Source organism: Lissotriton helveticus, chromosome 1_1, assembly GCF_964261635.1.
Source record: "Lissotriton helveticus chromosome 1_1, aLisHel1.1, whole genome shotgun sequence".
Lineage (NCBI taxonomy): Eukaryota > Metazoa > Chordata > Amphibia > Caudata > Salamandridae > Lissotriton > Lissotriton helveticus.
Window position 1 is genome coordinate 1868618249 of NC_136057.1, and position 14314 is coordinate 1868632562.

A 14314-nucleotide genomic window follows, 5' to 3' on the forward strand; every position below is an offset into this window, starting at 1 on the left:
ATTTTGCTTGCAGTACTGGCAGCGGTACCGGCATCCAGACAGAGTGATGCTGGGACATGTAGTTCGACGATCCCCTCCAATGAGAAGGAAGCATTTGACTTTTAAACAGAACTACATGCAGCGCCAGTCCAGGGTATGAAGGCATCTGATGAGGGACGACTTCCCGAAACGCGTCATGCCATACAAGTTTTGTTGAAATAAACGTACCTGAAGCGCTGCCCACAGGGTCCCTCGCTGTTTCTTTCACGGAGGCAAGAGTTTGGATATTATTTGCGTGGCCACAGCGCAATGGAGGAGATCCGCCCTGACAACCCAAGCTCAATTGTGGCGAACTTTGGAGGTGAATCGAGGGATCGATATGGGCTTGGTTTGCTGTATGCCACGTGTGAGGGCAATTATGACCTACATGGGGCTGTGACTTCACAGTGAGGCCCGGAGTACTGCCACGGTGCCCCTCGGATTGCGCACACACTGGCTGGCTACAGAAGGCGTTGGGTGGTGCATGAAGGTACAACAGCCCGCAGGAAACAAACATTTTGCTTGCAGTACTGGCAGCGGTACCGGCATCCAGACAGAGTGATGCTGGGACATGTAGTTCGACGATCCCCTCCAATGAGAAGGAAGCATTTGACTTTTAAACAGAACTACATGCAGCGCCAGTCCAGGGTATGAAGGCATCTGATGAGGGACGACTTCCCGAAACGCGTCATGCCATACAAGTTTTGTTGAAATAAACGTACCTGAAGCGCTGACCACAGGGTCCCTCGTTGTTTCTTTCACGGAGGCAAGAGTTTGGATATATATATATATATATATATATATATATATATATATATATATATATATATTTATTCACTGCAAAAAACAAAGGTTACAGGTAAATTATAGTTAGGCTCAGATTTCACTCGCACAAACCAATAGGAATTCGGCAGTTATAGTTACCTGAGCTAACTAGAAATTACGCCTCTGCAATGCACTTCTTATGACCTCACATATTACATCACTTGTGACATGGTCACTGACATCACTGATGGCATCTTCTGGTTGAAGGGTTGGCTTTCAATCCAATCGTCACTATTCATGATAGATAAACAAATTCTTTTTTCTTTAAATATCTTGAAAAGTACTGAATGGTTTTACACCAAATAACCAAAAAAGGGCTCTTTCTGGACCAATAGCTACTTTCTTGCCAAATTTTGTGTAATTCTGTCCAACAGTTCGTCCTGCAGTTGTGCTCAAAATCCGCATGGGAATTAACATGGGAAACACACTTTTTTTTAACCCTCCTTTTTCTCGGCCTCCACTTGACATATTAACCCAAAACTTCCCATTCATAGTCATTTTCAGCAGCACATTTTTTGGGGAAGATTTTGTGAAGATTCATCAACTGGCGCCAAAGATATAAGCAAGTCAAAAATCGCTTTTCCTATAGAAAATAGGTCCTAACTATGACTACCTACTGGTGACTGCCCATTAGGTCATATATAATATATATATATATATATACACAATTTGAGAAAGGCTGGAATCAGCGGAAAGGCATCAGTACGGACATTCTGCAATAAGGAGAAAGTGAAATCACTTGCCTTGTCTGGAGTGCCCACCTCTTTTTTCGCTTTGCGAGGAGATAAATTGAAATATATATATATATAAATATATATATATACATATATAATAAACCAGGGCAGAGTCGGCGGAGTGCCACTACGTGGAGTTCCACAGAGTTGCCTAAAAATTCAGTGGAACTCTGCTCCGCTCCGCAGGAAGTGGCAAATCAGAAGTAGGCAAAGCAGCACTTACCGGGCTGCCCTCCTCCTCGCCGTGGTCTCCTCTCCTCCTCGGTGTCCTCGCCGCCTGTCGCAAATCCCTACGTTGTACGTCTTGGGAGGACTGTGCGTATATATATATATATATTGGAGGTGCGGGCGGTTGCCGAATAAACCCGTTGTTTTGCACAGAAAACTGGGTCGGCCTTTCGTTTTTTCATGGAAAGATAGGATTGTTATCGTTTCCTGAACGCAAGCAGTTGATATATATATATATGAAAAACAAATCCAGGAAAGAAAGCAAGATTATAAAGTGCATAATGCAAAATGTGAAAATCAGAACATCCAATAAATTTCTTTTTAAACAGTCAATGTTACAATAACACATATATAACACTGTTGAATGTATAAAAAGTTAAAATCTTAGTGAAATTAATTGGACCACAAGATTACTGTACATGGTAATCTTAATCAAGAAGAAAATCCGGGGCAAGTGCCCAAATTCTGATCCACATAAACAATTATTTATATGACAAAAAATAGTTAATCATGGTATATAAGTACCCAAAGTGCAAATAGTGAAATGTGGCTACTTACAGCCATACATTGTTGTTAAAAATCAGATGACATCGGGATGCCAATATTAAGCAAGTCTTATAAGCGCCAAGCAAAAAGATATAAAAAAGTTCATCTCCTGGATCAAATATAGCAATAATAATAATAGTAAAGGATCAGCTAATACATGAACATGTATATATATACACACATTTGAATTATACATACGGCTTTCTTAGTGGGATCATTATTGATTATTTGAAAACAACCAGTATTTACAAAAAATATAATAAATAGAAACTAGAAGTCCTCCGCCAGATCGTCATTAGGTCAATTTTATTGCAATTCTCTTTTTTGCAATAAACTGAAATTCAAGTTAAAATGAATTAATATCAATAAATATATTTACCCATGATATAAAACCTAAATTCATATATATACACACACACACACACATTCGATATTCACTAGAAGACCATTAATATATCAAGGATAGACAAACCGAGTGTGAATTGGAAAAGGGATGCAGGTCTGACGTTGAGCCCAACATCACATATATGGACAAATCGAAGTCCCATATAGCAGGTATATTTATAGAAAATGGACCAAATCTTCACCCGTATTTAGACCATTGGGTATCTTTGTATTGAGTCTGACTATGTAGTGACTCTCTAACTGGCGGAGTTTCTTCTCTCTGTCACCACCTCTTATTGATTTCGGTACGGAGTCAATTACATAGTACTTAAGATCCTCCAATTTATTTTGGTGCACAAGTTTAAAATGTCGGGCAACCGGATAAGATGGATCAGAATTCACGATTGCCCGCAAGTGCTGGAGGACCCTGTTAAAAACAGGGAGTTTAGTGCTGCCAATGTATAAAAGATGACAAGTACACTCTAAAACATATACCGCACAATCCGTTTTACAGGTGAAGTGTCCATTGATCTTATTTAAAGAACCCGAAAAGGGATCCAAAAAAGACTGTTTATTTAAACCAAACTTGCATGCGCGACAAGAGTAGCATTTTACAAAACCACTCTTGTCAGTCAACCAATTTCTTTTCTCAATCACTACAGGATTAGTTTTCACCAGAGCATCACGCATAGATGGTGCTCGTCTGAAAGTGATAGTGGGTTGATCCAAAAGTTCCGGTGATAAGGTGATGTCAGTATGTAAAATAGGCCAATGTTTACTGACAATTTTCATGATGGCCTGCTCCTGACTACAAAACGTGGTAATAAGCCTTACCGGAGGTTGAACAGTTGGTTCAACAGAATCCCTATTGATTTCTGCCAATGGACCATCTAAATTTAGTTTATCTAGTGCCCATTGCAAATCTTTAGTCTTGTATCCTCTATTTAAAAATCTATTCCATGATTCATTCAAACAGGTGTCAAAATCCTCTTTTCTATTGCAAATCCTTTGAATACGTAAAAACTCACCGTAGGGAATACTTTTTATGAGGTGCCTAGGGTGAGCACTACTGGCATGAAGAATGGAATTTCCAGCAGTTACTTTGCGATGTAATTTAGTGCAAATGTTTTTTTGATCAACAAAAACCTCCACATCTAAAAATTCTACCTTCAAATCACTGACTTGTGCTGTAAATTCCAAATTTAGGGAGTTACTGTTAATCCTTTTGACAAAATCTAAGGCTGATTCATTGGAGCCATTCCATATGACAAACACGTTATCAATAAATCGCCACCATTTGATGACGTGCTTAGAGAAATCATTCTTGTAGGAGTGTTTGAGGACGTGCTCCTCCCACCAGCCCACGTGCAAGCACGCGTAGCTGGGAGAGAAGCACACCCCCATGGCCACCCCTCTTAGTTGTTGAAACAATTCCTTATTAAAAATAAAGAAATTGTTGGTCAAACATAATTCCGTCATCTGGAGTAGCATTTTGTTATGTTCATTATAACAAATATTCCTTTTTGACAAAAAGAATTTTACAGCATTCAAACCGTCCAGATGATCAATACTTGTATAGAGGGAGCAGATATCCATCACCAAAAAATGGTAACCATCCTCCCAAATCACATCTTTGAGTTTGTTCAAAAAATCTCCCGTATCACGAATGAAAGAAGGTAAATCAGCAACATAGTCATGGAGAAAAAAATCCACATATTTAGACATGGATTCTAGCAGGCTGCCTTGTGCTGAGATAATTGGACGACCTGGCACTGGGGTAATCAACTTATGAACTTTGGGGAGTAAATATAAAGTAGGAGTAATAGGATGTTCTGTTTTTAGAAAGTTATACTCATCTTTATTAATTAAACTCTCCCTCTTCCACTTGGACAGCTCTTTAAAAATCTGATCCTTTACTTTTAACAAAATTGGAAAAGCTACTTTTTTATAACAATTAACATCACCTAATTGTTTGTTTGCTTCTTCCAAATATGCATCACGAGGCCACAAAACAATATTCCCGCCTTTATCTGCTTTATTGATTATGATGTTTTTTTCTTTACTCAATTTATCAATCAGGCAGGAATATTGTTGTTCTCTAAAATGGCTTTTTTTGGTTACAGAAATGCATTTCTTATGTAAAGCCTTCAGGTCATTGATCACACAGTCACCAAAAATATCTATAGCATCCCTCGCCATGACTGGCATGAATGTAGAAGATGGACGAAATGGAGTGAGAGCAGCAGAAGAGGTGGAAATACCCATAGCTAGAAGATCATCTTGTGTATTAAGCACATTATCAACAATTGTGTCATCTGCCAAACCACTAATTGTCCGCAATGCCACTACATCAGCCACTTGAAAACGAGCACTCGGCTGACTGCTAGCAATAATAGATGTTGCTTTTACATTTGCCTTCTTAAGTTTGTGAAACTTAATAAGTTTCAACTTCCTAATAAACTTTAAAATGTCTATACGTGATTGTACATATTTGAAATTACTTTTAGGACAAAAAGAAAGTCCCAACGACAAGAGCTGCAATTCAGCAGTGTTTAATTCGAGCTCAGTCATATTAATCACAGTATTGACAGATGTTTCAGGCAAATCATTAGGTTGGCTAATCTGAATGTTCAATTTCTCTTTTGGAAGCCTCCGCGCTTTCCTCCTCTCTTTGCGTTTCCTGTTGCGCTCGCTGCATTTTGAGGCTGGTTCTGGGGCGCCCATGATCTGAGCGTTTGACGACGATCCTCGATCATGAACCCCAACTCTTCCGAGGGAGTGAAGCTTTGGGGTTCCGGCATGTTTAAATGTAATTCATTTTCACTAGGAATTGACTCATCGTTACTGCTGGAAGGTATACTTGTTCCCGAACTTGATGCAACGTCAGAAATGGTGCCTTGATTTATGGATATCAATGGGGGTTGGACTTTATTCATTGCAAGTTTTTTCACATTATCAAAATGTTTGGCAAATGTGAAAATGCGTCCAGTTTCGTAATCACGTTTATCCCTCGCAAATTTAGTGATTTTTCGATTCATAATCACATTTTCATGTTTATCAAGGCGCTTTTGTATTTCCTCCCTTCCTTTTTTAACAGCCTCTTTCTGATCAAGAGCATCAAGTTCACCAATTAAAGTTTCAATTTCCGCCGCTATTTCCAACCTATCAATCTCGGCGTACTTTACCAGCATTATAACCATGTTCATTGAGCATTCCAGATTAATAGTAGCTCACTCCTTTAGCATTAATGGATTAGGCTTATCGAACGAGGGGGCAATCAACACACGCAGTCCTCTAGGCACCCTGCCAGCTTCCTTGTATTTCTCTAATGATTTTCGCTCCCACCACTTGGTTATCTCATTTTTTTGGAGTTTTTCTAATTTTTTCAACAAACTTTTAACATCCTTTGCTTCTGTTGCTTGCATATTACTTTGTGCTTAGCACCGGTAGTTACCGGCATGCCGGCAAACATTGCATCCGCACGTTCATCTCGGGTCCTAAGCATGTCAGTTGTGGACGCCATAGCGTTTTCTTTGGCAATGAAAATATATAGGCACGGTTCAATAGTCAATGCGACTCGTATTCTGGTAATGAATCGCAAATCGAACAGCACCTTATGTCCAAAGATGGTTGTTGAATATTACTGGGAGACAAACGAGTCGCACTTTTCACTAATAATCTCCACACCCACTTTGATTTGGCATACGGGCTCCTTAAGCGCGTGAGAGCGAGCGTCTCACCTGTTTGGCAAACAACCGGACCGGGAGTCCTCCGACGCCGTAATCCAACCGCTCACTCACAAACAGGCTTCCGCTTCACCCTCGATGCGCCTGGAACTTCCTCGTTTCCGCCTGCTGGGGGGCTTGTTGCTATACCACTTCCGGGTCAAGTGTAGATATCGGAAAACCGATAGTAGCCGCCATAAACAAGCCAACAACGTGGAGAGCGTCCGTTAAACACGCCGACAGCCACCGCGTGTTAGAATGAATGAAAAACAAATCCAGGAAAGAAAGCAAGATTCCCTTTCGGCGAACTGCTAACCAGGAACGGACCACCACAAGGTTTGAAGTTTCTCAGTGCATTTTATTCCAGCCTTCACACAACATGACGCGTTTCAACCGAGTTTCCCCGGTCTTGATCACATGACGTGATTAGGAAAAGTTTCACCCATAAATACCATGATAACAACTTAGACCCTCCCTTCTTTCACATAGAGAGGGAAAACAGACTAAGTCAATTATAAAGTGCATAATGCAAAATGTGAAAATCAGAACATCCAATAAATTTCTTTTTAAACAGTCAATGTTACAATAACACTGTTGAATGTATAAAAAGTTAAAATCTTAGTGAAATTAATTGGACCACAAGATTACTGTACATGGTAATCTTAATCAAGAAGAAAATCCGAAAATATATATAAACCAGCAGAATTCCGGTAAGCAGAAAGAATTCAGACGAGCCCGTAGTCCTTTCAGGTGTTTTATTCAGGCACAGCAAGCGATCGAGGACAACGCGTTTCGAACAACCCTGGTTGTTCTTGGTCACATATATATATATATAAAAGTGTTGTGAAATACACAATTGACAAGATGTCATTTACAGACCATTCAGAGTGATCCTTTCTTTCAAACGAGGTAGTAAGAATTTAGGGATTAATTGGAGAGCCCAATTTGACTCATTCCAGCCAGGATGAGAGACAAAATACTTTATGGACTGACAATTTCAGAATGGCTCAAACCACTCTTTCTTTCACTAAATTTAGAGAACTGTTTTCCAGCATGATGTTTGTCTGTGTTCCCCAAAGGCATATTAAATGCTCCTCTTGGCCAGAGCCTGGGCTTCTCCCCATCATCAATCAACCCCCCAATCCCCGCCCCACCTACCATGCATAGTACTACAGTTTGTAGACCTCTAGTACCAAGGGAAACACTTTTTTCCTATCCACTTCTCTGTCAAATTAATTTAGAACAATCTATCACTTCTTCCACCCGCTCTTTAGCTTATGAAAACAGGAAAACCCAGAGTAGAAAATTGGTCTATTGAATTACTTAAGATAGCATTTTAGAGCACATATGTAATATTAGACCTAGGCAGCAAAGGCCAATACGACATTTAAGAAAAAATACTTGGAATTATTTTATCCATGTTACAATGGTCACAGAAAAAGCACCAGAATCTGTACTTTATTCTGCCCTACCAAGTTTTCAAGAGACTCACTTGTCTAGTCCAGGTTTTTTCTTTGTAATCTAGGACTTGTAGACTTGTTTATCACATTATAAAACCAGCAATACAAGTCGCAGGATGCAAAGGAGAAACCATGACTGGAACAGATAGTCATGCATGGACCTGGAAAACTTGGCCGCTATATTCATTATCTCTAAATTTAGGTATGTTTTTTCTTTAGTAATCTTTGGTTGTTTTGGATGCATACAGCACACACAGGCCTTGAGGAGTAATCAGTGTGAAGAAAATCAGCAATACAGAGAATTATTTTCGTCATTAAAAGGCATTGAAGATCTTAAAATGCTTATGGGTCCAGGGAGTTTTAGCCAAATCACCCTTTCATAATGAACACATGAATATTTTACCGGTCATACAGCAGACACATCCTAGGGCTTCTCCACAACTTCGCTATAATTTAGCAGTAAAATATACCCCCCTTTCACCCTGGTCCTCTGTTTCTAGGTCTTCTCCCTCATAGGTGGATTCAGACCTCAGCCATGCCCCTCTTGGGCAGCCTCTTCCAGAATAAGGAACTTCCTATCATGTCTATCAAGTCCAGGGCTGAAAAAACCATCAGGCCATAAACATCTCCCAACCACTTTCCTCTGACTGCCATTGAAGAGATCAAAATGTTATGTTAAATTGATGTGAAAGGTGTGACCCAATATCTCCATAAGGAGTATCCCGTATCTAAAAGGCAAGCAAATCTTCCCTCGAAGTTCAGGTTATCTTATTTAAAATAGTATAGTAATGCTCTCAGATTTATTTTTAATTGGGAGCCAGTTCCAGTGTTATGGGGCCAGGTAGCTAAAATAACTAAAACCACTTTGGGTCTGGTAAATTTGCCGGAAAGCAACAAAGGCCATGTCAGAAGATCTGAGCTTTCTAGGAAGTGAATAGAAGCTGACAAGTGCTTAAAGATAATGGGGACCACCATCATATAAGGCACAATGGGTGTGACAGAGGAATGTATAATGTTACAATGCATAATTTACAATGCATGCCTTTACAACGCAGTTTTTACATCGCAACATCCTTTACAACGCATTCTTTTACATAGCATGCCATTACATCGCATTTTCTGAAACTACCTTTACAACGCATACCATTACAATGCATACCATTACATTGCATTTAAGGTAAGGGTTGAATAGTATAGGGTTAATAATTACTATTCTAACTCCAGTGAGTGCAACAGCAGAGTAAGTGTTGGATAGTTTAGGGGTAAAAAGTATTATTCTATCTCCAGTGAGTGCAACAGTAGGGTAAGTGTCGGATAGTCTAAGGGTACTATGCATTATAATGGTATGCGTTGTAATGACTTGCAATGTTATGCCTGCATTGTAGTGACATGCATTGTAATGACATGCGTTGTAGTGACATGCAATGTAATGGCTGCGTTGTAATGATATGCGATGTAAAGGATGTTGTGATGTAATGACTGCTATGTAAAGGTAGTGCGTAAAGGTTGTTTCCCGTGACAGAGTAGCTTGAAAGTTATCCGCTTCCTGATAGGTGGCCAGTGAATGGTATGTAGAGGCGGTCCTGGTGATGTTCTAGGAGGACATTGACGTACCAGTCCAGTTGTGTATTTTGTACAAATTTGGAGATGTGGTAGCAATGTCTCATTAATGGCAGCAAACAAGGAAATGCAACTAGTGATTCAAGCCTGTGTGATAGTTTTACAACAGTGCAAAAAGGAATCCATAAACAATTTTCCCTTAACGCCTGTAAAATTCCAAAACAGGAGGCACAGACTGTGCCAACTAGATTTTTCAAACTGAGAGTGTTCTCAATCAATATGCTTACATTTTTTGCAACTTTTTTGGGAGAGGAGCCAAGGTCTTGGGACCAACAGTTCACTGTTCATTCTTTATTTCTTTATTTCGGCATTAAATTGCCATTAAAGATTTGCATAACAAGACATTACATAAAAAAAGTTTGCATCTAAAATGATAAGTACAATTTAAAAGAGACATGTTAAAACACGACTACATATCTGTCAAGTCAACTTACTTTTACAGATTAAAACATGATACTTATAAGTACAAAAGTGCACCCCGCTTGGCTTTACAATTGTAAACATTTTTTCCTGCGGAGAAAATAAACGGAATATAAGAATCTACTGGCACTAAATACAATATATTGTGTTGTATCCGTTTTGATCATTCTAAATGCACTCATACAAGATTTTATTCCTAAGAGATTGAATAATGGTTTAATCCATTTTCTTCTTGCCTGCACATAGGCTGCACAAAAGAAAAGGATGTGCAAGTCATCCTCCTTAGAATTGCCCTCACACATAGTGCAGATTTCTTTTACATTTTGAGTGTCATCAATGTTTTTCCTAGACCATCGTGCCAAAGTTGAGTTAGTCATGAGATTACCGTATTTTAGTTTCATGTATAGGGTTTTTGCAAGTGGGGGCTCTACTTCGTGAAGGAAAGACTCAAAGAGAGGCTCTTCCTTGAAGCTTAGAAAGTTACTAACTAAAGACCCACCCCTATTTCCACTCGTTGTTTGGTTACAGATAAAACCCCAAAAAGCCTTTTTTAACAGTTTTTTTTAATTCGGCGGTAACCTATCAGGGCTCTCGAAGAAATGTGATAACCCTATTTTAGTGAACCACATTCTAATATGTTTCAACCAGACATTGGAATTTGAAACATCTAAGTTCAGAATTTCTTCCAGCCCCTTCCTATATTCAAGCAACTCAGGTGTCAGCCAAAGTCTCACCCAAAACATTAATGGCCGGAGAATAGTATAATGATCGGTTCTTCTTATGTTTAGGTCCATCTGAAGAGGTACCAGAGGGGTACCTTTTGGGGCCCTTACAAGACTACGCATGAATTTATTGTCCCTGATAGAAAAAGCGTCCTTTGACATGGGCCCCCAAATCTCTTTGCCAATGGGAACTTTGTCCATTTTTTCCCAAGTTGTGCAGTTTTGGCGCATTCAGAACACAACAGTACACATATAGATTACAAAACGTTATCTAGTTACTTCCTGATAGTCAGCGATGGAAATCCCAAGCTGAGTATCATCCGTATGGGACAGAATTTCAAATCTGTATTCCCTTACAATCTTGGCTGAGAGTGCCACATAGACATTAGAGTAGGGCTCAGTGAGGAGCAATGTGGTACCTTGCAGATGTTCAAAGAAGACTCAGATTTGAAAGATGGAAGATAGATTGCTTGTGTTCCTTGTTCTAGAAAAACGATCAGCCATGCTAGGGTGAGAGAATAAATGATTTTGTGGAGTCTCCTGACCAAATCAGATGGGAGACCATATCAAAATGACTTCCGAAATCCCTCTTTTGGACAGAAAGGGGTAACATAGGCTCACTTTATCATCATTCATATCACAGCCGCAATTAATCATGGTCTTGCATCCCAAAACAAGTTTGTAATCTTCTCCTAAAGATTTTTCCCCAGGGCTACTTCTCTCTGTCATCCTCCTCCCAGAAATATGTTTGTTTTCGACTTCCTCCTTTTCTAGCTTTTCCTCTGGATCATACTCTGCTGCCAGCACTTCTTCACCAGTTGTTGAAGTGTCATGCTAACTCCCCGCAAACCAGGAGTTAGGTTATTTTTTCCAGATCCATGTTCCTGAAATTATACCTTTGTGGCACTTCCCAATCCCAGTTGAGCTGATCCGGTCCCTGAGGACAGGTGTCATAAGTACCCTGAGGATTACCAGAGGCTACAGCTTTGCGAGTGGCAGACTCCCTAAATGACCTTAAAACAACCACTACCCTAATTTGCCTTTAGGTATCTCTACAGCTTTAACATCAGGTTGTCCTCCTCTCTAGTGCATCAATGGAAGTAAACTTATATAGGGGCAGTAATAAGCAAGGCATGTATGTGACCAGTGGTGTAGCAATAGGGGGCGGTTCACCCTGGGCGGCATACGTTTTGGAGGCAGCAGCCTCCCCCCTCTCTTTCTTGCAGCCACCAAAAGCAGGAATAGCCAGCACCACCCCTCCGCCAGTTCTTACTTGTGGCCGCCACAGGCGGCAAAAGGTCGCTGAGAATACAGGTACGCTTTAAATGAGTGTTATCACAGTTGTTTTTTAGTATTTTTCCCAACTAAGGTATGACATCTGTGGAGAAACACAGGTATGGCCACTATTTGGTTAAATTGGAAATGTGACCCCATATATGTTAAGAGGTTAATGATGGTCTCTGTACAATTTTGTCACCATAGAAGACATTTGATGAGGAGAGCGGTAGACAATGACTAAATTCCATTGACCCTCTGAAGGAATGGTACCCAGAAAAATAGTCCTCAAAGTGAGAATATTCTATCAACATGGACTATGAACTATAAGATAGCTTTCATCTACATCCTATGGACCACATGGAATATTGAAGAGGAAGTTGGTTCATCAGTGGGAGGGGACAAGTGATGTAAAACTTTTAAAAAGCCTGCTCTGTGGAAAATGCACTGTACTAAATCCCTATAATCAATGATAGTTTATTGTTCTGCATTAACAGCACATAAATGCAGGTCCAAACTGCATAGATATAAACACTATTATAAAAGAAAGACCATTCTGTGGAACTGGGGATTTGAAGAATTTATACGAGTCAGTAAACCATTTTTATATAAATTTTAAGGGACAGATTTATTAATGTTTCGCTCAACATAGCAACCAGATTTTCTACTCTGCATTGCGCAAGGGGACACCCATCTCGTAGCCATCTCTACTAAAATTGGCCTGCGGGTATCATCCCCTGTGCTGATGGACTCAAAATCTGCCTTGTGTGGCGTACCGTCTCGCACCATTATGCAGAGGTGTGTGCGTCTTCTGTAGCACAGGAGTTGTACTGGAAGCATAGACATCCAGTATAAATTACTATGTCCAGATAAACAAAGAAAGATCCCACACACTCACACACTGGATGTTTGCTATGAACTTCAGCACACATGCAATGTATGGATTTTTGAGACATGAGAACATTTTTCTTTGTCAGCGCCTGTATAAAGGAGGTGATATTTTTATACACAACCTAGCAGATCAAACTTTGCACAAAAACTTTATCGATGTTTGCACTCATCTGCACAATTAACATTCGAATAACACCCATTGATGCAAAGCGATACAAAGCGCTGCAAAAAGATATTAGGATTGAAAATAGGCCAACTTTTGCACTGGAAAGTAAATGCCAATGTGCCACTATGTGATGTCACAAAACTTTAGTACATCTTAGTCTGGGTATATTTTGAGGAGACCTTTGTTGCTTAATTGAAATGTTAGATCAGGACATATTGTAAAATGTTTGGATGTTGATGGATGGCCACCCTATTATTTATTGAAGCTAGCAATAAAATATAGTAATGCAGGACATACAAGTGTGTTGTTAAGGTACCACTCAGAGTTTGTTACATAGTTTTCCCTGCTTTTGTGACTCTTTCTGACTGTCAGTTTCTGTTTTTCTCTGGAGGTCTTTCTGCGATGTGCAGTGGCCATGGCTCATACCTTCGTGAGTCCTGTGGCTGCCGGTGTGACGAAGGCTGGGAGGGTGACGACTGCTCCCGCCGCAGTTGCCCCAACAACTGTGGTGGCCACGGACGCTGTGTGGATGGCGTCTGCGTCTGTGATGAACCCTTCACTGGAGAGGCCTGTGGGGAGCTGCTGTGCCCCAATGGCTGCAGTGGGAATGGTGTCTGCATCAATGGCCAGTGCCAATGCAAGGAAGGCTTCACCGGGGAGGACTGCAGTGAGCTGAGGTGTCCTAATGACTGTGGCGGGAACGGCTACTGCGATGGCGGCGAGTGCTTCTGCGAGGAAGGCTTCACAGGCTTCGACTGCTCTGCAAGTAAGAGATGCTGGCTACCTCTTGATCACCAAATGTTTAGTCTTCATTCTTTGCCGATGTTTTGTGTGCATGTTGTCTATGTGTGTGTTCAACTTTCAACATCAATAACGGGGAACATACACACAATTATCTAATAGTATGTGAGTGTTTTTGTGAAAACAAGTGAAAGAGAACTAGAGAGAGATATACAAGCCAGACGAACAATGAAGCAGATGGAATACCCTCGCAAATCTACTGACAAGAAGCCGTGTTCAGTGGATATAGAGCTCAGATCCTTGTTTTTAGGTATATCTTCCAGGAAGGGTATAGAGGAGAAAATAACCAATTACCAGCTTGAATCACAACAACAGACTTACAGCACAGGTAATGTGATGTGATCAAGAAAGGGGATTGCCTAAACAGTTGCTGGAAATTTCTTTGAGCCTGATGTCAATGTATGTGGAGGGTTTGGCTGACCGATGGCCTCTAATCGATTACAACCTTCTTCTCCTGACCTTTTAGTGCTTGGGTTATGTTGTACTCAAAGAGATGATG

At 40.3% G+C, this 14314-nt stretch overlaps 1 protein-coding gene across 1 annotated transcript in view; it reads left to right on the top strand.

Moving 5' to 3' along the window:
• TNN (tenascin N) overlaps positions 1-14314 on the top strand; it is a 181234-nt gene that overhangs the window by 30328 nt on the left and 136592 nt on the right. The window contains exon 3 of the mRNA XM_078641976.1: positions 13406-13780. Within this exon, the coding sequence (XP_078498102.1) occupies positions 13406-13780 (375 nt within the window). The remainder of the gene's footprint in view (positions 1-13405; positions 13781-14314) is intronic.